At 42.4% G+C, this 26,494-nt stretch overlaps 2 protein-coding genes across 7 annotated transcripts in view; one reads left to right on the top strand and one right to left on the bottom strand.

Annotated features, from left to right (window-relative positions):
• The window catches only part of CREBL2 (cAMP responsive element binding protein like 2), a 33,073-nt gene extending 14,439 nt beyond the window's left edge, over positions 1-18,634 (top strand). Inside the window, exons 2-4 of one of the 3 annotated variants that reach the window (XM_060166858.1) lie at positions 16,281-16,350; positions 16,691-16,766; positions 17,753-18,634. In XM_060166858.1, the coding sequence (XP_060022841.1) occupies positions 16,281-16,350; positions 16,691-16,766; positions 17,753-17,812 (206 nt within the window). In that variant the 3' untranslated portion in view covers positions 17,813-18,634. Of the gene's footprint in view, positions 1-16,280; positions 16,351-16,690; positions 16,767-17,720 lie in introns of all 3 variants that reach the window. The other 2 variants (XR_009543587.1, XR_009543588.1) reach the window with 2 other exon arrangements.
• The window catches only part of GPR19 (G protein-coupled receptor 19), a 36,798-nt gene that overhangs the window by 5,250 nt on the left and 5,054 nt on the right, over positions 1-26,494 (bottom strand). Inside the window, exons 3-4 of one of the 4 annotated variants that reach the window (XM_060166856.1) lie at positions 17,909-18,065; positions 315-2,201 (exon numbers count right to left, since the gene is read on the bottom strand). In XM_060166856.1, the coding sequence (XP_060022839.1) occupies positions 932-2,185 (1,254 nt within the window). In that variant the 5' untranslated portion in view covers positions 2,186-2,201; positions 17,909-18,065 and the 3' untranslated portion in view covers positions 315-931. Of the gene's footprint in view, positions 1-314; positions 2,202-17,826; positions 18,066-26,494 lie in introns of those variants that run through there. The other 3 variants (XR_009543584.1, XM_060166857.1, XR_009543585.1) reach the window with 3 other exon arrangements.

The following is a 26,494-nucleotide window of genomic DNA, read 5'->3' as shown; positions in this document are numbered from 1 at the left end:
AAAGCGCTCCGTGCACTTGCTGTCCTAGGGTATAGGGGCAGCGCTGGGCAGCCAAAGGTGTCTGCCTGAACTGCAGAGTGCAGGGAGATCCCATCTGCACTTCTCCCTTTGGCATTTTCTGGGCTTGCCCTGGCAGGGTCCCTGCTCATTTTCTTGAGTTTAACTCAGAAGAGACGTAAACATCCTGGACACAGCCTAGATGGGACACAGATGTGAGGAAAACAGCACGGCCACTTCAAATGTTTCAAGGCATCATCAGCTGGTTAGGTTAAGGGAGAATGAAAGAGAGACAGAAAAAGAGACAGAGACCAAAATTAGGCAACTCTATAAGCTTTCTTTCCCTAAGAATCCTGATTATAATTCGATCACAGAAGACTACCCAGCAAGTTCCAATATATTCCAATATACGGAGCGCTCTCCAGAACAGATCCGGACAGAAGGTAATGTAAAAACATACACAATATTAAGACTTTCTAAATGTTGCTTAGTAGAGAAATTCAAGTCTCTGAAATGTGTCACACAGCAGATTTCATTTGGAACAGAAGCCCATAGTTAACAAAATTTCAGTAGGGAGGAGAAAAAGGAAACAGAATAAAACCAGGTTGAATCATTAATCAAAGACTGTGTATATGGCTTATGCTTTTTGGACCTACTGGTAAATTAAAAAGTAGGAAAGCGTTCTTTTTTTTTAACGTATGTAACTAATACAGGAAAGGGACCATTGACCATAAGCTCAAGGTGAAAGCTTCCTCGAAAACAAAAAGCAACTAAAATAAAAAACACAGAAACTAAAATCAATAGTGAGTGCATTTTACAAAATCAAACATTTCCCTCAGAAAGTTGATTGAAAAGAAATATATAAATAGCTTGTTTTTACAGTTAAAGTTTTTAATCTCTGGTGCATAACAGTAATTGAAAGAATTCTGAGAAATCAGACAAAAGTATTGGGCAGATTTGAATTAATGGGCCAAGCAAGCTTTTTCTCCTTGGCTTCCCTGTCAAATGAACCATAGCTTGAGTCTTTGGCTACAGCTTTGGCCGTGGGGAGGATTTCTGAGACGCCGACATAGTTTTTTTTGGCCATCCGTGAACTGGTTGTGATAGTGTAGGCATTGCTTCGGTAACACTTCATCGAGGACATGCAGAAAGTCTCTTTCATTCCTCTCCTAAAATTGGCATTATAAATGGAATACAGAGTAGGTTTAGAGGCTGAGGAACTAAAGGATATCCATGTGATAGCTGTAAAAACAAGGGAACTTTTCTTATAGTCTCGTTCATGGGGGTGCCACAGCTGAGCAACATGAAAAGGCAGCCAGGAGAGCAAAAACAGAAGATTTAAAATGAGGAACATCTTGACAGTTTTCACTTTTGTCCTTGGGACGATGTTCGTTGTCCTCCTCACTGTTCGACCATCGGTGCCGATTCTCCAAATGTATTTTATGACCTTCTGGTAAAATAAGATTATGAGGACGGATGGAATCACAAAGCTCACCAAGAAATGGATGACGGTATAGGCGGTTCCTTCCCAAGAGGAGGGGAGGAAATAGTTACAATGACTGTCCCAGTTGGAGCCATAGAAAAAGAACACGGGGGTCACAAAGGCCGCCTCAAAGATCCAGGACGCTGCAATCATCTTCTTGGCTTTTTCTCTGGACACCTTGAAGCTCAGAGGGTAGACGATGGTGTAGAACCGGTCTATGCAGATGGAGAGGAGAACGTAGACCTGGACGCCCGGGGTGAGATACTGAAGGTAGCGCACGGCCTTGCACATGGCGCTGCCCAGGGCCCACCGGCCGGTGGCGAACTGCAGCAGGACGAAAGGCATGCCGGCCACACTGACGAGCAGGTCAGCACACGCCAGGGACACCACGAAGTAGTTGGTGGTGGACTGAGTCCTCCTGCTCCGGTGGATGACCAAACACACCAGGGAATTGCCAAAGACAGAAAACAGCCACAGGGCCCCAAAGAAAATGCTGGCCGTGGCCACTTCCCCGGGGTTTGGTCTGTAGCGCAGGTCTGTTCCATTACTCCTCCAGCCGTGCTCCTCGTAAAGTGCCGTCAGGTCCTGGCTCAGCAGAGGGGAGGCCATTTCCGTGCAGCTGTGGTTTTGGAGGGGCACCAGAAGTGTAGGAACAACCAAAGGCGGCTTGCTGTTATCCATTCTGTGAGCAAAAACCATATTCATTTTTTCCCTCTTAGTTCTGGATAAGAAAAGAAGAATGAGGCCTCCTGTTAAAATGGTGTTACACGGATTGATTCCTGAGACTAACAATCTTATTTGACGCTTAGATCGGTTGTCATCTGTCAATGAGTAGGGCTTGTGTGTTGGCAGGAAAACATGACTACTACCCGGAAAGAGCTCTGGCCCCATTTCGCTTTCATTTTAGGATGGTTTCAGCTGATCCCAGCTCAGGCTTTCCCTGGCCTCCCCGTCTCCTGACCCTTAGTCAAATGTGGTGGAACTCATAGCAAGCCCCACTCCTACACTGAACCTTGTTCCCTTCATATGCTGGGGATCACGGAGGGTTAGAGAGCTCAAATCTGCCTCATGGTTAGGGTGTTACCCCCAAATGACGTGCTACTGGAATCCCGGTAGGTACGTGAGAAGTTCCTGAATGTCGTACCACTAAAGTAACGAGGCTGCAAGGGAGGAAAACTTGGGCAGATGGAAACACACACAGGCGTCGGCTATGGAAAAAGCTAACAGAAATCTGTGAATACAGACTGACTGGCCACTGGGAACGACCCTGTCGTTACTTACTTTAGAATTTCCATTACAAAAGCATTATGGGAGCACATGGAGCAAACATAACACTTTCACATGAGCCAGAAGTAGCGCATTTAATGACACATAAACATAGCCTGTTTTTTCCCAAAAGATGACAGGCCACCTATCAGTGACATATTTTGATGCTATTCCGTTGTTAGTATTTCACAAAATGACCCTGACTGAGGAATATACAAGATGTTCCCTAATGAATGTGTAACCAGGTTACTAGAAACCTTATGGCATTCAGATGATTATAAGCAAGCAACTCTAACTTTACCCAGCCTTTATTTTAACTTTTTTTTTCCTACTATTCAGTGAGGGGGGAAAAAAAAGGTATACTTTTTAATAGGGAAAAAGCCTGTATCATTGTGGGCCATTCAATTAAAATTGAGGTGACTGGTTGCAGTCCGATCATTAGGGTTTAATTTGGTCTGAATCTATTAAGCAGAAAGAGAAAGCACAGCGATTGAATCCATAATAACCAGAGCGATCCCACCTGGCCGGTGGTGCAGGGGAGGGCACACCAGCGACAGGCTCAGCAGGGCCTCCCGGCCGTCTCCAGGGCTCCTGTCACTACACCTCACAGAGAAACGTTTCTGGGGTTTAGAGGTGAGATGAAAGAACAGTTTTAAAGACCCATTTTTCCTTGAAGGGTTTTCCCAATGACTTGTGGTAGGGAGAGGGTGTTAATAGATATTGTCCTCACCAAGAAACCACATTCAACAAAAGTCTGGGGCTCAGGGCAATGCACTGAAGGCCAGGTCCAGGTTCCCTTCAAGGCTTTTTTTTGTCCATGAAACAGCCCTACTTGATTTCTCAAAGAGAAATGTAAGGTAATTAGCCATTTTAATAAAAGACCTTTAAGCACGGCTGACTGGTTGATAGTAAATTGTAAGACTAGCTACCATACTTTCCATATAAAAAATTAGGATACACGGTCTGAAGACAGGACATGAGATCTAAAATTAGCACTGTCCTAGAAAATCTGGAATGCATGACTGTTATCCTTACAAAATTGAAATAATCTTTTCACCTTTATATGTGTAAAACCTACAAAATTCAAAAAAAACACAAAACCCAAAGCCCCCAAAAAAACCCTACAATTTTTTAAAAAGATTTGAAGTTTAAAAATAAAACAGACGAGCTATTTTCCCAGACAGAAGGAGCTGTTCTAAACTTTGGGGGATGCCTGTGGCCTAAATACAACAGGAGCTGGGAGCACAGGCACTTTCCCATGGCTCCACACACACTTTGAAACCTGTGAACTTCCTTCTGTTTCTTTCTTCCTCTCACAGCAAAACTCTGCAGGTGAAACTCAAGATCACTGCTACCACCAAAGCGCTGCGAGGCCTTCGTCCATCCTTTCCTCCATCCTTTCCTCCAGCTGCTTGACATCAACTAGTGCCAAGTCCACCAATTTCTCTGACGCCCCGCCCCCGCCCCCGCCCCACACACTCCTGCCTGGAAGCGCAGAATCCCGCTGCTCAGAAATGGAACGAGGCAGCCTGAGGAGTTCTCCAGTCTAGGTCTCCCCTGCTTGATGGCATGACTTTTCTGACTGGACCTAAAAGTGCTGCAGCTCTGTTTACTTATTCAATACACCAAGAAACTATGCTAGGTACTGGGAGAACAACGAAAAGTAAGGCTCATAAAAGGGTAAATGTATAAATGAGCTGTCTGCCATAGTATAACTAAATTCTATAATAAGTATAATTAGTAGATAAGGAGCTAAGTGACAGAGAAAAATAGGGACCCGATTCTTCTTGGCATAGGGGGAAGGAAAGGAAAGGCTTCACAAAGGAGGTGAGGTGTAAGCCGGGGACCTGGAGGATGAAGGTCCCTTCTTCAGGAACACAAGGGGTTTTTTAAAAAGCCCCAAACATTACAAGGGAGGGAGAAAGCATGTGGAATGATTTGGGGGTCATCCTTCTAGGGCTGATCTTTTTTGGGCCCTTTTCCCCTTAGAGGTATAGTCTTCTGCAGACCATACCTCCCAGACTATACAGTCTCTAAGTGCCCTACAGTCAAACTGACCTACATTTTCCCCATGGTTATAATGAGAGGTTACATTTTCCACATTCATGGGCTGAAATGTGGTCACACAGTGGATAAGAATATACAGAATGGCTGTGGATTCCTTGTTCACAGAGCATGTTGTTACTCCTCTTCCCAGTTTGTTTTGCTTTAGAGCCATGGCTCTCTAGCTTAGCAACACACTGAACTCTCCCAGGGAGCTTTGAAAAAAAATACAGATGCCTGGGTCCTACCCTTAGGGATTCTTTTTTTTTTTTTAATTATTTATTTATTTTTGGCTGTGTTGGGTCTTCGTTTCTGTGCCAGGGCTTTCTCTAGTTGCGGCGAGCGGGGGCCACTCTTCATCGCGGTGCGCGGGCCTCTCACTGTCGCGGCCTCTCTTGTTGCGGAGCACAGGCTCCAGACGCGCAGGCTCAGTAGTTGCGGCACATGGGCCTAGTTGCTCCGTGGCACGTGGGATCTTCCCAGACCAGGGCTCGAACCCGTGTCCCCTGCATTGGCAGGCAGATTCTCAACCACTGCGCCACCAGGGAAGCCCCCCTCAGGGATTCTGATTTAATTGCTCTGGAGGGCAGCCTGGGCATCGGGATGTTTCAGAGTTCCCCAGGTGATCCCAACGCGCAGCCCAGACTAACAATCACTGCTGTAGAATGGCTTCCATGTTTCTGTCTTCTCTCATTAACTAGGGGGTCCTGGGAAAAGGGCATTATTCTTTGTCCGTGCTCTACAGCTTCCACTGAAGTTCTTTACATTAATAATCGCTTGTTAGCTATTTACTGAATTGACTCCATAAGTACAGAGAACTGAAATACAGGCCTCCTACTCTAGGTGGCTCTGCTAGGAGAATTAAATGCAGAGACAGAAAATCACCGTGTGTTCTCAGAGAGCCGAAACGCTGGTGACCATGGAGACAGGGGAAAACATGGCTCCAGAGCAGAGCAGGCAGGTGAAACTGAAGTCACCCAGGTCAACTCTCACTTAAGGGACAGTCAAGGTAGTTTAGGTGACCGCAGACGGCCTCCTGCACCCCCCTCCCAGAAAACATGGTCTGCCATATTATAACTAAATTCTAGGGTCCCAAAGTAAAAGTTCAGAAAGGTCTCCCCTGCTCCATTAATTTGGAAATAAATACATCTTCAAGGGGGTGTTTCTGAAATACAAGGGCTGCGGAATTCATAATTATGTCTGGGTCATCCATATTCAGTAATTATAGCAGCAACAAGAAAGACTTCTTCACCTCTTTCCTGCTCAACCTGTTTGTTCCCAACCAACTCGGAGACTGCCACATGACACACTCCATTGGGTTGATATTGAGGGCCCCTATTTTAAAATATATCTCTATCTATATATTATCTAAGAGAGGAATTATTCATCTATTGGGATCTAAGAGATGGGTTTTAATATATAGGTGGGGAAAATGGTGGATGGGTTGACATGGTGTAGAGCTAGGGACTGGGGGACCTCTGAAATAATGGACCCTGGAGAGTCCCATCATTACAGAGGTCTGGGTCTATATATAAAATGATACGTCTATCATTTTATACTGTAATTTTTATTTTGAACGTTGTCTCCCCTGTTGCATTATGAGTTCCTTAAGGACAGTGACTATGTCCTTATATCCCTGGGGCACACAGATATTAATAAAGGTTTACTGAATAAAAAAATGGATAGAGGTGTTAAGAAAAATTATCCAATACTTGAAAATAAGGCACAGAGAGCATAGCGTAAGTGTTTTTTTTTTGGCTGCACCCTGTCCAGGGATCGAACGCAAGCCCCTGCATTGGAAGCGTGGAGTCTTAACCACCGGACCACCAGGGAGGTCCCCATAGCATAACATTTTAATGTCATGCTACGACATTGTTAAATGGGCTTCCCCAAGGATTATTTAATTCTCTGGAAGAATGTATCTGTGCTTGATTTTGCTATTACTATATGACTAGCGCCCAGACATTACACGCTAACATGCAAATTTCTGTCTAGTAGATAAAATAACCCCAAAGGTTATAGACTTATTGCCCTGTACGACAGTAACCGGCTCTGTGCCTCCTAGCAATCTTATGCTCACATTATTTAAGGAAACAAACAACAGCAATGACAAAAAAAAAACCCTATAAATATCCATTTATTCAAATGCTCTTGGAAGCAACCTGATTATCTGATCAGTTCCTTCAGTAATAAGTTAATAAATCTTTGATATGGTGTTCATTCTATATTTGGATGAGTCACGATGAATGACAGTCATTTTAACTTTTTGAAAATCATGACAGTCATGATTTTAACTTTTTGAAAATCGTATTTTGATGGATGGCTGAATGTATGAATGATTAGAAACGAATGAGAGGACCACAAAGAGGACTAGAGGGGCGCAGATGAGAAACTGTGTTTACTTCACAGTTTGCCGGCGGCTATTCCTGGATAAGCACATCCTTGCTGGTTAGGTTTCTTCTGGACTCAAAAAACCCTAACAACAGATTTCTTTTTCCCTCCTGAAATTCTAAAGATCCACAGATGTTCTCATAATATAGGAAGACCATTTTTTTCTGACATTTGTTTAAAAATTTAATGGCAAATTAGAATTTTATAATGTTGAATATTTATATGGTTTGGTTGGAAAAAAAAAATGAACGGAAACATTTTCTGTAGAATGGAAAGTATCTGCTGCACCTAAGCAGATACATTGGCTGTTTACTAATGAGATTAATTACAATGTTGACAGTATTTATAACATTACTACTACCAAGAGTTAGTATTTATTTTGTGCTTACTAGGTGTCTGGTACTTCATATGCGTAGCCCTTCGAGGTAGGTAACATGATTAGTCCTGTTTTACAATTGAGAAAAACTGAAGTTCTTCCCCAAGGTCATACTGTTGGAAAGCCACAATGGGCTGGATGTGAATTCAGACAGTCAAACTGGCTGTACGTGGACTTCTCAATCAAACATAGGAATATAAAGTTATTCCCCCACAGCCTCTTGCTACCCACAGATACATCTGTTCAATATGCTAGCTGAGAAATATGTGACACAGTGAACATTTGGGGGAAAAAAAATCACTCCCACTATATACTGCACAGAGGCTTAGCATCAAAAGTGCAGTAGAAATGTTGGTCTAGAAATACAGCCTTTCTTCAGAATAAAGAATGTGAGAATATTGGAGATTCATTATCGCAGATGATTAACTTGTTGCCTTTTAAATGCGGAATGAAAGCAGAACTCTAGACATCAGTTTGATTAAAGTGCAGAAAAAGTTTGATCAATAGTATTTCCCTGAGTAGGAAATTCTCTTTTAAATTTTAATTGTTGTAATTTAGGAAATATAATGGTGGTAGATATTTTCCTTAAATCTTTCACTGTTATATAGGCCTGATTTACCTATATATGAAATCAGAACGGAACAGAGGTGGACTGGGACCGGCCTGCATGGGGCTCCTCAGAGACAGCTGTGCACACTCCTTCCCAACTCCAAGTTCAGCGACATCATGTTGGTATCATGAATCAGCCATGGTAGGAATAGTCACACCATGAAACTGACAAACATCACAAATAGGTTTTTTCCCTGAAGAGCCAGGTGTTAAACGTTGACCAGCCCACCGCTTCCAGTAGGGCAGAGTTTACAGGGCAACCTATCCCGAAGTCCTGAACTTACACACATCCCTGAATTTACAAATGGCTAAGGAGGTCCCATACGCTCTTCAGAAGCTTCCTGAGTTCCTATCTTGCTTTTGGCTCTGAGCTATGGCTCTGGTGCAGACACTGAGCTATGTGCTTTACAGAACTACGTTAAGGCCCAGGTAGCCACCAGCATGACTGTGGTGGGGAAGAGGAAAACCAGAGAGACAGAGACATGTTCTCATAATGTGCCACCCAGATAGGGTTGCCAGATAAAATACAGGATGCCCAGTTAAATGTGAATTTCAGATAAATAACACATAATTTTTTAGCATAAGTATATCCCATGTAATATCTCCTACAATATTTAAATGGTGTCCTGTATTTTTATTAGCTAAATCTGACAAACCTACACACCCAGAACATAATCTTCTGCTGAAAAACATTTATTTTTCATCTCACAATACAGGAATATTGCAAAGTGGTTGTGTGTGCATGCTTTGAAGCAGACAGCTGAAGTGTACGTCCTTCCTCTGTCACTCACTAACTAGTTGTGTGATCCAAAACAAGTTATCTGACCCTCTTGATTCCAGTGTTCTCATCTGTAAAATGGGGACAATTAGTCCCTATCTCATTTGATTATCATGAGGACTGAATGAGATAACAGACGCACAGGAGTTAAATGAGTTATTACAAGTCAATCTGCCTGGTATGAGGAAAACATTCCATCAGTGTTACCCTACTGTAGTTCTAAAACACACCTAGCTTGGCGTCTGGCACATAGCGAGTGCTGAAAAAATTAGCACTCTTACTACTGTCAGCCCATAAAAGTCTTCTAAGCCATATGACAAGCAAATTTTAGTAACCACATCACATACTATAGTGATAATACTAACATTAGTCACATAATTTAGCACTGTTAAGGATGAATGGCTTTTGTGAAGGGGCCTGGGGACCTAATCATCATTCACAACACTGTTTTTAAGGGGAAAGTCATTGGGGTCCAAATAAATAAACATAACCTTTCTCCAAGTTGGGGATGATTTTATAGTGACATGCTAGCCAGATAAAACCTTTTTCTATACCCTAAACCAAAAGACGTAAATATAACTGGATTGACTATGTCTTTCTCAAAAGCATATAGAGTCTATCCTGCTTAAATTATTTCCTTTATATAATTTTGAATAATTGCAAAAGAACCTCATACTTTCAATGAAAACCAAGTTTCTTCTCCAGCATCTGAGACCACTAGCATCATGACTTATAAGCCTGGAATTTTCCCTAATGCCCTTTTCCCTTTCCTCCTGTTATATAAGATATATAAATATTCCTCCGTAATATTTCCAGGTCTATGCCTTTCAGTTTGTTTCCCAACCGGGATCAAGCAGTTTCCTGAGATCAGACTTGGCACATTTTCTTTTTGTTTGAATATTGGTTATGCTTTCAAGGAGAACATGATTTTTTGAACAGAGAAGGATTTTCAGAACAGCCTCTTCTAACATCACAAAATAACCCACAACGACATTTCTGGGTGAGAAATTTCTAGATATCTAGATTTAAGGAACTATTCCTCTTCTATCACCTTTACCTTTCTTTGTTCTTTACACGAATTCTAAAATATTAGAAATAAACAAAGTCAGCATCCTTGGCGTGATTTCCAGAAACCAGGAAGGCTTCTATCACCATCAGAGCATCATTCTTTTAAACTCAGAGTCTGATTTTAGTATATGTGCTGCCGAAGTGAGCACCAAAGTTCCATTTAAAATGTAACTACTACTTAAAGAGTAAACTTTTTTACATATTATCAGTAGAGCAGTGACCTCTGAGACTCCGTCTCTCTCTGAGATCTATGATCTCAGAAAGGAGCCCGAGCTTCACCCCACGTGGAGGTTTATGTTGACCACAAGCTGCAATCCTCCCCAAATTCTCTGCAAACCAAGGTGCAGGAGAAAATGTTAGGTCACACTGGCTCCTCTTTGGGGGAATATATAAAGGACACTATCCGGTATTTCCCACCCTAACTGCCACTTAGTAGGGTTCTGTGTGGAATGGTTTAATAACAGAACTTCCCTCCCTACTGTTCTCACAAAGTCGGTGGTCAGATAAAATGGGAAAAAGAAAAAGAAACACCAAGAAACTTCACCGTAAGAAATGACTAATGTGTTAGGATGGTATATGCAAAGTGGTCCTCAATCACACAAAGCACCCAAATTTCTATCACTTAGTGTGAGTCAGGATTGTGCTAAACGCTGGAGATACAGAAGTTAATGAGACAGACAAGGTCTCTGCTTTCATGGAGCCTTCCTCTAGTGGGAGAAACAATACTACACGGCTAAATAAGAAAAACAACACAATTAACAAAGAAATGGTCAGTGCTATGGAGAAAAATATAGCAGAATGGGGAACCAAAATGGATGGGAAATGGATGGCAGATGGTTGGTTGGTTACCCAATGGCCATTCCCAACTCCTTCCTTGCCTTCCTCTCTCCAGAGGCTGAAAAGGAAAGATAATCACTTTGGGCCCCCAAAGATGCCCACGCCCCAATCCTGGAACCTGTGAATATGTTACATTATATAGTAAAAGGGACTCGGCATATACAATTCAGGTTATGGAACTTAAAATGGGAAGATTATCCTGGATTATCCAGGGGGACCCAAACTAATGAGCCCTTACAAAGAGAGAACTTTCTCGGCTAGTAACAGAGAGATGCGGCAGAAGCCAGAGAGATTCCAAGCGTGAGAAGGAATCAACGTGCTGTTCTGGCTCTGAGATGCCGGGGCCCTCATGCAAGAACCAGGGAGAGGCCTCTGGGAGTTACTGGTGGCCCCCAACTGAGAGCCATCAAAGAAACGTGACCTTGGTCCTAAAGCACGAGGCACTGGATTCTGCCAACCACCGAAATGAGCGTGGAAGGGGAATCGTCCCTGGAGCCTCTAAAAAGGAGCATGGTCCTGCCAACACCTTGAAGCCTTGTGAGACTCTAAGCAGAGAAACTGGCCAAGCCCACGCAGACTCCTGACCCGCAGAACTGAGATGTAATAAATGGCCATTATTGTAAGCCACTAAGTTTGTGTTAATTTGTGACAGCAGCAATAGAAACTAATTCAATATAGCATTTGTTATATAACTGAGTGTGAAAACTGAAACTCATACCAGCCATTCTATTGCTTTCCACTACCCCACCGTCATCTAGAATATTAGAAACCCCCAAAAGCTTAAAGAATGTAGCACTTTCTACTTCACCTTAAATGTTAGACTGGAGACTAAGAAACCTAAGTTATGATTATGATTATAAGCACTGAACAGCAAGTCAAGAGGCCCAGGTCTTATTTTTACATCCGTGTAAGGACCTTAAGTAAATTAATCTCCCTGAATCTCTATTTCCATATCTACAACATGAATGAGTTGGTCTAGATGATTTCTAGGATCATTTTTGCTCTATGAACTACAACGGATAGGTAGACATTGTGACGAGCAACACACTTTCATTTAATTTATAATCCACCACTTTCACCTGGCGGAGAGTGCATCCTGAAAGTGCATTGTGATGGGAGGACAGGGAAGCTGTTTAGGGCTGCTGGGGCCCAGTTCTTGAGCCTCTGCTGTCCAAGATTGGTAGTCTGGGTCTCCAAAGGAGAGATGAATTGTACAGAGGGGCCAGCCAAGCCCTCCTCACTAATTATCCTGGATGTGCCAATAATCTCTTACTGAAGATTCCTTGCAAGAAGCGGTCTGGTCTAAGAAGACCTGCCACCTGTGTTTGCTTCCCATCCCATGTAACACCAAACTTCTCAGCAGGAAGAAACACTTGCTAGAACCCCTGACTGTCCTCGACCAACTTTCCACACCTCTCCTCCTCGTAAGGGATCTTCCAAATTTTGAAGAAAACAATTTGGCCCCAGAACTTGCACCTTGCCAAATTCAATTTAATTTATTACAACAAACATTTTTTGAATAGTTGCCGTGTGCTCACTGAGTCCAAGTTTGGGAGGGAAATGTTCAGTTTTATGTCCAATCTCTGATTTCAGTATCAATATCTTTAGTTGTATGACTGAAATAGGAAAGGGGGGGGAGGCAAAGAGCAGACTCATTACACTCAAAGCAAAGAGCTGTACAGTAGATATGATTTATAGCTATTTGAAAAGAAGGTGAAGGATTTGTTAAGAACCGAGTGTAAGCACCGAACAGGAAGTTACTAAGAACTGGCGTTTTTCAGAAGCATTTACATTCTGTCTCACATCAAGTTTACATCAACACTCTGGGGAAATTTTGATCTGCACCACTGTCTTCAATCAGGGTTTTCCAAGAAAGCAACCTTCAAATTCATGGAGCAGAAGTTAGATTTGAATTTGCAGTAACATGTATTTTTCATGGACAAATTATGCAACTATATATGTGGTCAGATGTGACTGAAAATATGGCTGAACATGTATCTGCATATGTTTCACATGGTTAATATATTTTTTAGTGCCATATATTTTTAGACATTTTATAAGTTAAAACGCTACTGCTATCACTTCTCAGGGCTTCTTATTTTAATCCTCTCTGCATATCAGCAATGATTGACCAAAATCACCAATACCAGCAATTTTCAACCTCTTCTTCAGAGGCAGATGTGACAAATGTGTCCATACATGTGATACACTCCTACGGACACATCCAGAATTACGTGTAACACCAGGAGCTCAGCCTACAATCTTCAACCTAGAAGTCATGTTGAAAAGAAAATAATTATGTAGATATCCTTACATTTACTCTAATAAGTTTTTTAAAAAATGAATCACCAGCAAACTTTGGTATTTTATCAGCTAGAAATTATTTGCAACAGACATTTTTTGTTTGGGACATATTTTGACACTTTGGTTGATAAGCACTGCCCTGCTATACCATAAGTGTACACCTAAAATCTGAATTCTTGAAGGCTAAGGGTGCCTGACACGTAGAACCAGGAAAAGGTAATAAGAGAAAGAAACATGGCTATTCTCCACACTGGGCAACGGTGGGATATGACAAACCTGTTACAAAAGTCTAGCATTTCCCTGGAAATAATTAATTTCCTACCTATGCTCTTCAAAGCCACTGACATCCCAGGGAGTCTTCATAGCCTGCCTCCAAATTCAAAGGTGTATTCCCTTCTTTAGATGTAGAAGAAAATAACTCTGAACACATTTAAAATGTGAAGAGGCTACGTTATCTCAACCATAATGCATGGTTGACAGCACGGGCTCTTAGACTAGTGGTTCAGAGGTCATCTTGCCTCCCAGGGAACATTTGGCAATATCAGGAGACATTCTTGGTTGTCACAACTCGGGGAGGAAAGTGTTGAGGTCTGGTAGGTAGAGGCCAGGGATGCTGCTAAACATTCCACAATGAAGAGAACAGCTTCCCCCCGACCCCCAACAGAGAATTATCCGATCCAAGAGGCCAACAGTGCTGAGATTGAGAAACCCTGCTCTCAAGCCGACCTGCCTGGGTTTCAAATCACCTGTTACCTATATAAGTTACTAAACATCTATGTGCTTATTGTCTTTACCGCTAAAATTAGGATAAAAACAGTGTCCACCTTCTTGATTTGTTGTGAGAATAAAATAAATGACACAGACAGGAGCTAAGAACGATGTCTGGAAAAAAGCTAGTTTACTTTCATTACCATTAGATGCATCGAAAAAGACTGAGAAGAAAAACACCAAAATTTTAAAATAAGTTGTTTCTAGGTGGCCAGACCATGACTGATTTTTATTTTCATTACACTTTTATATTTCTTTATATTTTCCAAATTTTCTAGAACTGTATTTGTATTACCCTAATATCCAAAAACACTTTTTTTAAAAGAATGTAGAGGAAAGAACTTTATTTTGTGACATAGTGGAAAGAGCACAGAATCAGAAAGATCTGGATTCAGATCCTGGCTTTATTTGTTGTGTGTGACTTTGGGCAGATTAGTTACTCTGAGCTTCGGTTTCCTGATCAGAAACTGGGGCTAATAATGCATATCAGAGAGCTTCCATCAGGATTAAACATGACAGACATCCAGTGTCTTGGAAATATGCTGAATGACAGGCTCCAAGAGATGGGTGCTTTCAAAGTTTGGCCCAGGAAAAGGGACTCTATAAACAGGGAAATATAGTCATGATGGTAACTCCCCTCTTGCGTTTTAAACTGTCCTCTTGGAGAAGCCACCTCCCATCTCAACCCACTGTTTGCCTGGGTTCAGAGGAGAAATTGCATCCACACTTTGGTCCTTCTCTCTATTCTTTCCACCTCCCCACATATACATCCTAGGAAAGGACCTGATAATTCAGCAGGCAGGGCTAACTAGCAGCGGGAAGTTACTAAGAGTGAAAAGCAGGACCCAGGCATCACTTTCACATGCCCACTGAGGGACAAGTCCATTGTCCTTCTTCTTGTTTCTTCTTTCATCCCTAGCCTCCAAGCTGAAAGCACTCTTGGCAAGGCCTCTCCTCCAGGGGAACCGCTCCACGTTCTCTCTATTCTACTTTTCCTGTTCAGCTGGTAGAGAGGACTGCCCTTTCAGTTTTGAGAAGGATGAGTAGGAAGCGCAGAGAGGCTTCCAGATCTAAGCCTCTTGTGTGCACTAGCCTGGCTCATCTGAGAAGGCCGGCAAGCGTGCGGTGGGCAGGCAGCACTGGCCTGGCTGTACCTTGCTTCCAGCAGGGCTGTTTCTTTTCCACCCCTCATTCACTCCAGGTCACACTAAAGACCAGGAGGATGAGTAGACAGGATTCAAGGACCCAAACCGTAACCACAAACCCCACTCTTAATGCTCCTTAATGACTTAATCAGATGGAAAAAGAATAGAATAGGTTATATTTGTGTATATTATCAGGAGCGGTGACTATTTTAAGCCAGGTTAGACTGCTAGCTTAAATTCAAATCCTAAGCAACCTTTCAAGATGCCTGAGACAATCTTTCGTACTCAGGTCCTAATTGCCACGGTGTGGAAAAGGCAGTCTGGCTCAACCCACTCTGACTCTGAAGATCCCATGGTTCTCCAGGAAGGAGTCTTGTAGTCCTACCGGGTGGGCTCTTGGTGAAGTGTTCTAGCGACCGGGAGGCACAGCTGATTAGGGCAGGATTGCCTGGGGCAGGAGCTGACCTTCTCACGACATTCACTCTCAACCCAAGGTGAACTATTTCAACACGGGGAGACGGTGCCAGGCAAAACATCAGAGGAAAATGAGACTATTTGGGGTGCTCCCATGTACATGTAAATAAAAATATCAGGAGAACTTCATTCTAAATATAAATAAAATGTCAGGGGGATTGGTAATAACCAGGAAGTAATTTATGGATCCTTCTGGAACTCTAGTCTGCTATTGCTCCAGGGTCTGTCTGACTGGCATATGTACATTTCAGACATAATATTGACTGTTGCCAAGTTCTCTCCTACTACACTTTTACCTCCTCACTATCCTCCCCATAAAAGCATGCAAAACAAAATAGGCATGGGCCCCCAGAATGCTGTCAGTCTTGAGTCTTCCCATTCTTCATTCACAAGGGTACATTGAGATGATATCATAAACGGGCTGAGTGCTAAGTGCTAGAAATCCAGAGATGGAAGGAGATGGTCCCTTCTGTCCAGAAGCTGACTTCAGATGGCTATAGTAGCTAGCGTTAAGTGTACTTGTTCCAGGGAAATGCTGATTTCAGCAGGGATCAAATCTAAGAACTAAAGTTCAATAAAGTTTAAGGTGTCAAGGGGACTCCTTCCTCTCAAAGTATTCTTCAACTGAAACCGTGAAGGAAACACTTTATATAGTGAGGAATTTCACAAATTTTGGATTCCTACCCCCTTTTCTTCCTCTTTGTATCTCTGACCTAGTAACTTCTCTAAGTTTTCCCACAGCATATAAGAATGAGATCAGTCATCTTTTCTTGCCAAGGGCCAAAAGGGAAACTACACAGACCAAAAGGAGGTAACCCTTATATTTCAGATATTTCCAGAAGTTAACAAAAATTCCTCTTTTCCCCTTAAAAACCTAAATTAATTTGCAAAAAGAGAGAAATCTATTCCCTATTTTAAAGTATGATAATATTATTTTAAAGCAATAAATCCAGTCAGTTTGATAACATAGTTTGTGTTCATAATTTCAGAAGTTTTTAATCTATTTATTTTATTTTGAAAACCAGGTAAGTACTGTTAATATGCTTAGGCTGGTCTTATTACTAGGTCCTGAGGATGGAAGAATGTTTCTAGGTTTGATTAAAAAAAAAAATGAACCATGATGTAATTTTAGATTTCTTTTTTTCCTTTAGACATCATTTGGTCACCATTGCAATACAGTGTTTTACCACCAGATATCTATACAGCACAAGGGGAAGAGAAGAACAGGTAATTACTTACTGGGTTATTTGGGGGTACAGAATGTGACTACTGGGATAATTCAAGATTACTATAGATTTCACTGGGGGTCTGTTTTAGCCAGGAAAGCTGATTCAATGTTCTAGTAGCATCAGCTGAACAAAACTTGTAGCCAAATCAACTGTTGACATCATTTGAAATAATAGGAGCAGGGAAGCAGCATAGTTAAGTGGTTAAGATCATGGACTCTAGGGTCAAGTTTCTTGGGTCCAAACCCTGTTTCTCCTATTTGCTAGCTGTGTGACCTTGGGAAAATTCCCTAACTTCTCTGTGCCTTAGTTTCTTCGTCTCCAAAATGTGGGTACTAATAATAACTCCCCCAGAGGGTTATATAAGGATTAAATAACTGATTGTGCTTAGAATGATGCTTTACACATAACAAGAACTTTACAAGTATTCGTTAAATAAAGACAAAATAAAATGTAAATCTGCTAGCTCGTCTCTTTGGGCTGGATAGAAATAGTCAAAGATATCAAGATTTGAGCGCATGGCAGAGTCTTTTAGCCTGTAACTTTGGAAGATTCCTTTGAGAACTTCCTGGAAGCCTTCTTGGTAGCTATTCTGAAAGATATGGAATTTGGTGACAGTCTACTGTCCCTAAGAGAGCTGGAAACAATCACAAGCACTCCTGGTATCAGGAACATCAGAAGGAAGACGATCACACAGCACAAAGAAACAGCACGCCAGCCCACCCAGGCTCCCTAAGCCACTGCCAATAACCTCGGGGAACATGGGCACAGAATCAGCAGCTGAAAAAGGATGAAACAGGATTTTATTGCAGTGACAATGACATCTGGCTGGTGTCAGTAATATTATCTTTTTCCCTCTTTCCAGGATTCAATGAAAAGAATGCTTTTCAGCAATGAGTGCTTTGTTTTATTAATTATCACTATATACAACTCCCATCTCGTTTTTCTTCAACAGACAGTGACTGTGGTGAATTGTTCATTTTACAGAACTACCTAGGCATCTTTTCTGGACCTGTGACAAATCTAAAGCCCCGAACCAGCGTCTAAGCCGGGACAAAATCTCGAAATTGTCTGGAAAACAGAAGGTATTATGTCCTCTGAGCCAAATTTCAGCCACAAAACCGCGGGATCTCTAGCACATACCTTCATCCGGACTTTATTTCAGAGACGGTCTCCTTGGGTCTTCTTGGTCAGGAACAGCCCTTGCAGAGGAGTTTGGAGAATGCCATAAACCACCAGGGAAGCTTGGGAACACATCCATATCTGTCCTCTGCCTTCCCCTTGGCTCAGAGCCTGCTTCCTGGTAGGAAGACAAGATGACGCTGTGCAGGGTTGACTGTTAAACCATCTTCCCGCCCCCAGCCCCACTCTCTTGGTGCCCCTCCCTTCTCCTTTCCAGGGCTCTGGAATGTGTCACATGGGAAATGGATCATGTGGCTCCAGGGGAGAATGTGGCCGGCTTCTCTCTCCCTTCCCCCACTTTTCCTTTCAGGAGCATAGCAGCAGAAATCTCCGACCTGATTGGCTTGGACCAAAAATCTCCACATGAAAAGGGGAAGATTCAACCATCCAAACCTCCAGGCTTCTCCGCTTTCTTTTTTGTTTTATTTTTCATCTGAACATTTTTCCTGGGCATTCAGAATTGCTTGGAAGGGAAGGAAAGAATGCTTTCTCCCCAGGCCGTCTCCTTCTTTCTTATCATCAGTACCCTAACATGGCAAGGTGTTCCCTAACCTCCCTCCAGAGCCCCCTTGGCACATCTGAGACAATCAAGTGTTCAGCACCACGGACAGCATTACACCCCCTTCAGAGCTCCTTAAAGCCATTTGTCTATTTCACTCTCAGGTAAATAAAAATATTCAAAAAATATTTCCCCTGAGGTCTTGTGTCTAAATATACATCAGGCTATATATATGTAAGGCTCCAACCTACCTACTATCAACTTACTGTAACCTTATAAACACAAATATAATTTTTACATATCATTAAACCTAAAAAGACTATCCCATGTCTACCTCCCCGGCCCCATCCCACTACCCATCCCCACCCTTTAAACATGCTCCATGTTTTTTGGGGGGAGGGGAAATTCTCATTACACAGTTTACCATATGCCCATATATCTACGCTCACAGGCACAATGACAGACAAACGTGAGTGTGCACGTCCAGATGTCTTTAGTCCCATCCCTAGGCCTCAGGCAGGGCTGAGTTCTCCAACTCAGAGAGGGAGCCTGGCAGGAGCAGTTTTGTGCAGGGTCTTTCCTGCTTCACTGAGGTCCCGGTTGCCATGGTAACTGTTGAAGGGGATGATTTCGTTCAGAACCAGTCACCATGGGACTCTACTGACTAAAGAAAGGAAGAGGGAACAGGACTGAATTGCAGAGGAGGACTTTCAATTAGCATTTGCAGAGCCAAATTTACCTAATGGGCCCTTTCTTTACTGAATTGTTGTTGACCCTAAATCTTGAAAGGCTTCTAGGAATTAGTATGGACTCTGCAATGGTAACTCCCCCCATCCTCCACTGCTTCTTTCCTTAAAAATCTATTTAGGTGCAACTAAATGAAAATGCCAGCTTCACAGAACGACTGTGGCATGCCACCACAGAGCATAGGGAAGAACACAGGCAACGTATTTCTTCTCAGGCTGAGGCTTCTGACTTTTATGAGGCCATTTATCTAAGTCGAACAGTCTTAATTTTAGGGAGATACTTTAGAACCACACCTGAACCAGGAACAATTTGTGAATGCTTTACAATTTTATAGCGGAAAAGATAAATATGGTTTAACGTGCCTTGCTGGATTATTTTGAATAAAAATAAATGTGAATAATAAGGTCAATCCCTTGGATAGCATTTGGACTATCCCAAGTCAGGAACTTAAGCTAGCTATGCACTTGTCTCATTAGGCATGCATAGAGCTGATTGTTTCTAACTCAGAATCCTAAGCATGGCAATTCTGAACATTTATTTTGAGGGATAGAAATGCTGACTTTCAACGTGCAATAATGCAAACTCTATAAGAAAAGAGGTAGCATACAGGAGCTGGAGTATAATTTCAGGAAACTGAAGCGCCTTCCTGGTCCAACATCCACAGCTTAAGACATGTTTACATCTTTTATTTTAGGATAAGAATCAAGTTAATTCTAGTTTTTCTATGTAAGACTCACAGAGAAATTCAACTCTGTTAGTTCTAATATTTGTCACTTTCAGCAAATTCATTTATCAGGAAAGCTGGATATGTGTTTGAAGAAAGCTTTAGAGAGCCAGCCAGATGGTTACTTAAGATATCACCTCTCTTCTTTTAGTGAATGATAACAGCAACAACAAAACCGGCTAATATTTATCATGCACCAGGTATTCAGTACATGATGTCATTTAATCCTAGCAAACCATGAAACAGGTACTATTATTAACATTCCTGTTTTACAGACGAGGAAACTTACAGAAGATAAGTAACGTGCCCAAAACCACACCACTAGTTAGTGTGGGAGCTAGGAATGAGGAGTATTTAATATGACTCCAGAGCAGGCATATTATATGATACGAATCTGTATCATGGATAATGGACTCGATCAAAATAACTTGTCAATTTAATGTGACTGGTGTGATTCATTACTATGGGCCTCTGATAGAAGAAATCAAAAAGATTTCTTTGGGCTTCCCTGGTGGCGCAGTGGTTGAGAGTCCGCCTGCCGATGCAGGGAACACGGGTTCGTGCCCCGGTCCGGGAAGATCCCACATGCCGCGGAGCGGCTGGGCCCGTGAGCCATGGCTGCTGAGCCTGCGCGTCTGGAGCCTGTGCTCCACGACAGGAGAGGCCACAACAGTGAGCGGCACGCGTACCGCAAAAAAATCAAAAAGATTTCTTTAAATCATTTGAGATGCAAAAAAAAAAAAAGGCCAAATTATTCATTCTTTTTAGGATGATTGTATGTGTACATCACAGCTTAGTGATAAAATAATAAAAACGATTTTATAAGGAATCATAATCTGAAATATTATTAAGGATGGCTATAAAACATGTTATGTAATATACTAATTCTGTTAAAAATATTAAATTTATAATCACCAAACTTATTCCCAGCCATTGGGAAGAAAATAGCTGTCTTCTATTCAAACCCATTAAAATCCCATAATACTGTGTAGCTAGGGTAATATTGTGAAAATAATTTATGTGATTCTTTTCCCCTCTGCCTGCCTGGGGAATCGATTTGCCTTGGGGATAGGGAATGTGGCACTGTTCAGAAATTATAAAAGTAATGGAAAGAAAGAAGGAAATAATATTCAGCTTCTGAAATTCAAAATAGGAGTGTACAGCAAGACAATAGGCTTGAAATCCAAGCTACCGTTTTGAAAGCCATTCTCAAAATTCCTTTATTTGTCATCAAACAAATATGGAAGACTTTGCTCAGACTGTTTGGTACCATAGAGCAGGCCTTCACACTGGGGCAGGCAAAAACTTTCCAAGGGGTTCCAGAGCCTGCAGGCAGTTCTATCGGAATTTCTAGATTCTCAACTTCCACAAGCTGACTTTCCTGAGAACTGGTGCAGTCAAGATGCCATGCTCGTTCTTGGTTCCCATCTAGTAGTTTTTCTTCCCTTTTACCATAGATTGGTGAACCTCTCACCCACCTCTACCTCAAATCCTACAATGGTGAACTGCCTGGATTTTAAAAAGCCCTGGGAAACAAGCAAAGAAACAACTGGAAATATTGAGGATGCTATTGAGATATTAGTGAACTCACTAATTGAGTTAACACATCCTTTTAAGAAACAAGAGCTTTCCAATTGCTTTAAACAAAACTGAAAGCAAACCACCATCCAATTGTCCACTGAGAGAGTCATTACAACAGTTCTCTTAAAAGAAAGCTCTTTTTACAAAAGAATGACAGCTAATAAAGGCAGAATATAATATTTAGAACACCATTTCTACAGGCCGCAGTGAAATAACTGATTCAGGCAAGGACCACAGCAGGTATTCAAACTATGAGATGAAAAGTTGTTGGGAACAGGTTGTTTGTACGTTATTTACAAACTGCAAAGGGAAATGTGTACTTTTTCAAGGGTGAGACTGGCAGGGGCTCACCATCTTAACCAAGTGACCAAATTTAGCATCACTAGCCTAACAGTGGGACAACCTGAAATTAGTGCCTAACATAAAGCAAGGTAACCTACCCAACATTACTAAGGAAATATTCTTTCTAAAAGCATTTAACCTGAATCTAATCAAACCTCTAGACAGAGTGCCCAGTTTGGGGCGGGGGGGAAAGGCAGGGGTTGGAGAAACAGATTAAAGACATCATGAGAAAATAATTGACCAAAATGAGAAAACAAAATATTCTACAAGAGAACTAGTCTGGACTTATCAGAAAGTCAATGTTGTGAAATAAGAAGGGTGAGCTATTATTAAAGAGACTAAAGAAAACCAATTGCAAAGCATGTAATTTGATGAGATGCTGACTGGGGAGGGAGGGAGAATTGGTATAAAAAAGCTCTAAAATATTTTGTGGAAATTAGGGAAATTTGTCTTGTGAACTGGATATTAGATGGTGTCATGGAATTATTATTTCTATTAGGTGTGAGAAACGAATTGTGGTTAATAAGTGGATTTCCTTATTCTTAGGAGATGCTGAAGTATTAAGGATAAAGGGTCGAGACGAATGCAAGTTACCCACAAATGGTTCAACAACAACAAAAAATATGTACGCACATAATCAGAAAGGGAAAGTAAATACGGCAAAACATTAACTGGCGAAATCTGGGTGAAGAGTGTATGGGTGTTTACTGTACTTACTTTCAATTTGTTGTCTGAATGAAAATAAAAAAGTAATAAATTCTGCTCTGTGGTGAAAAAGGACATGCCACATGGAAAGTAAGAGTCTCTCCCTTGGGCTTCCCTGGTGGCGCAGTGGTTGAGAGTCCGCCTGCCGATGCAGGGGACACGGGTTCGTGCCCCGGTCCGGGAAGATCCCACATGCCGCGGGGCGGCTTGGGTCCGGAGCCTGTGCTCCGCAACGGGAGAGGCCACAACAGTGATAGGCCCGCGTACCGCAAAAAAAAACAAACAACAAAAAAAAGAGTCTCTCCCTCTAGGTCTCAGGTTCAGAGAGAAATAAAAGAGAATAAAGCAGCCAGTCACTGGGCCTGACCTCTTTCTAGACCAAAGGTGGATATGAGTGCATTCATTTTCTCTTGTAGTTGTTTCAAATTACCACAAACAGTAGCTTAAAACAACACAAATCTATTATCTTACAGTACTACAGGTCAGAAATCTAACATGGGTCTTACTGGGCTAAGATTATGGTGACAGCAGGGCTGTGTTCTTTTCTGAAGGCTACACAGGGAGAATCTGTTTCCTTGCCACCCACATTCCTTGGCTCGTAGCCCCCTAACTCCTAACTTCAAAACCAACAACCTTGTATCTCTCTAACCATTATTCCACAGTCACATCTCCCTTTGTCTGACCTCAGACTGGAAAGTCACTTGATTGGGCCCGCCCAGATAATCCAGGATAATCTCCCCTCTCAAGGCCCTTAACTTAGTCACATCTACAAAGTCCCATTTGCCCTGTAAGGTAACACAGTCATAGGTTCCGGGTGTTAGGGTGAATATCTTCAGGGGTCCTTACTCTGCGTACCACAGTAAGTTACCTCCATGCTGAGAGGGGCACCCAGGGCAAGAGCTCTCTGCCTTTGCTCCCCTCTGGGGACCACTGCCTAGGCCCCTCATACCTCATCCTCTGCACTCTGCATGGCCGTTCGGGCCAATGGCAAGTTTCTCACAGTGTACGTAGGCATACAGAGCAGTCAACTGTCCCAAGTGTTTCCGGTTCCCTTGAAGCATGGATGTTCAACTAACAGCCAGGGGGCCTGCCGTGGTCAGGTGAGGTGACTCCACAGCTGGGGCCAAGGGGAAAAGAGTCCCCAAGGGGAGGAGGCCGATTCTCCCCGTGGAGATTTGCCTGAAGCCAAAAATGGGCCATGAATTCACCAGCTGCAGGCTTCAGCTTCGCAGGCCAGCAGGTTCCCCAGCGCTCAGGCCAGCGAGGGGCATCATGCCGGAACCCTGCCAGTGCACATTCTAGGTCCAGAATGAAGTCGGGGATACCCCCCTCTCAGTAATTCCACAAGGATGTGTATGTTACCCCTCCCCACCCTCCATTCAAATGGATGTTATCTTCAGAGAGGATGACAGGACCTCCTTGGGAGGCATTATGAAAGAGAAAACATTTTTACCCAAAGGAGACTTATACTATTTAAAGAAACCACTCAAGAAATGAAATTGAACTATACCTGAGACTGAATTGGACACTTTGCCTGGTTTTTTTTCTCTCTAACCTAACAGTTGTGATGGTTTTAAAATATGTCCACAAATTTTTGATATGCCTCCCTTCAAATGGTGACATCTAATACTACTTCCCTTGAACATGGGCCAGACTCATAACCTGCTTCCAGTGAAGAGAATGTGGCAGGAGTGATTCTCTGTCATGTCCGAGGCGAGATTATCATAAGGACAGTTTCTGCCTGGCTCTCTGCCTCTTGGATTGCTCAGCCCCCATGTCGTAGGGACACTAAAGCTGTCTTGTGAAGAGGCCCACGCAGGGAAAACTGAGGCCTCTCACCAACCAGCACCAACTAGCAACAGGGCAGTGAGCCACCCGGCAACAGATCCTCCGGCCCTATCAAGCGACTGCAGTCCAGACATCTTGACCTCTACTTTGTGAGGCCCCAGGCCAGAACTGCCCAGCTAAGCTGCTCCCAAATTCGTGACCCACAGAAATTAGGAGATAATGTTTATTATTAAGTTCCTAAGTTGGGGGGATTTTGTTATGCAGGTAACTCATAGATAACTTATACACAGGTGAAAACTACAGAAAACAATGACGAGAACTACCTTTTCTTGGCATATTCGAGCTGCAGTGAGTTACATGTGTCCATGCTGCATATGTGTGTTCCTCTTGTGGAAAGCATGTGGTTTTATTAGGCCAAGAACAGGAGGAAGGGGAGAGCGCAACTAGCCACATTAGAGTGCTGTCTAAGGGGAAAAAAGAAAGCCACTGAGGTGGAGGTGGATTTATTATAAAGACTCAGAAGAAGTGCAGGGAACTGAAGAACAGGAAGTGGCAGTTAGACCACAGATGGGACTGAAGGAAGGGACAGAAAGCTGTCAGAGCCAAGAGACACTGACTCCCTCTCTTTCTCTCAGGCTACGGGACCGATTGTCCCCTATTTTCTCTCTCTTAATTAGCTGCATTCACCTGCTTCTCTTTTGCAATCAGCTGGTTCTGATTACTGGCCCCCAAATGGTGACCTCGGCTCTGAAAGTTACATGACCTTACAAGTTCAATGCTCCTATTTAAATGGCCCAGTCTCAATTAAAAATAGAACTACCATATGATCTAGCAATCCAACCTCTGGGTATATACCTAAAGGAAATAAAATCACTGTCTTGAAGAGATATCTGCATTCCCATGTTCATCGAAGCATCATTCACAATAGCCAAGATACGGAAACAATCTAAGTGTCTGTTGACAGATGAACGAATAAAGACAATGTGATATACAAATACACTTCACACGCACACACACACATAATGGAGTATTATTCAGCCTTAAAAAAGAAGGAAATCCTGCCATTTGTGACAGGGTGGATGAACCTGGAGGACATTATATTAAGTGAAATAAGCCAGACACAGAGAGACAGATACTGCATGGTCTCACTTATATGTGGAATCTAAAAAAGTTGAATTCACAGTTAACAGTGAGTAGAATGGTGGTTACCAGGGCTGGGGGATTGCAGGAAATGGGGAGATACTGGTGAAAGGGTACAAACTTTCAATGATAAGATAAATAAGTTTTGGAGACCTAATATACATACAGCATGGTGACTATAGCTAATAATAGTTGTATACTCAAAATTTACTGAGAGATTTCAAGTGTTCTCACCACACATACAAAAATGGTAACTATGTGAGATGGGGTGTTAGCTTGATTGTGGTCATTTCACAATGTGTATGTATATCAAAACATCATATACTTTAAATATACACAATTTTTATTTGTCAATCATATTTCAGTAAAGCTGGGGAGAAAACATATGACCCAGGCTCTCAATGTTCTGATCTAAATTCTTAGGAGGCAGAGTCTGTTTGACTGAGCTTAAGTCCGATACAGAGCGGATCCAACCAGCTGTAGGCACTGGGATGGAGCAGAGTTCCTGTGCTACCCCTCAACGCTCTCTAACAAATTTGGCAAATTTTATAAAGGGGAAGGACAAGGAGAGGGAGGAAGTGACTGACAGAGGAAATGACTGGCATCTTAGTGTGTGTGTGTATGTGTTTTTAAAATTCCATGACCTCTCTCCACTGGTGAGCCTGCCAACAGGCACAACACCTTTGGCCTCCATGTCACCTCCGTTTGAATCACCCACCTGAATACACATACCCTTCACACTGCCTGGGTTTTCCCACATGGACACCATGCTGTGTCACGCTCCCACAGGTTAGACCTGAGGCAGTTTCCTCTGCCGTGTCCACCTGGGGAACACCTATTCCCATCTCAAACCCTGCTGCCTTTCATCTTCTCTGAGGTTCTAGGTCCCTCTTAGCCCCAACCCCTCCAAAATAAGTTACTCACACCTTCTTTCTTACTATAGTACTTCTTTAATTTTCACATATATTACTTCTTTTATTGTATACATTATATTGCATTGTGTTCATAGATTCCTATAGGG

This window comes from Lagenorhynchus albirostris, chromosome 11 (assembly GCF_949774975.1).
Source record: "Lagenorhynchus albirostris chromosome 11, mLagAlb1.1, whole genome shotgun sequence".
NCBI classification, from domain to species: domain Eukaryota; kingdom Metazoa; phylum Chordata; class Mammalia; order Artiodactyla; family Delphinidae; genus Lagenorhynchus; species Lagenorhynchus albirostris.
Note: the sequence above shows the minus strand (reverse complement) of the source record. Positions and strands in the feature narration are given on the sequence as shown.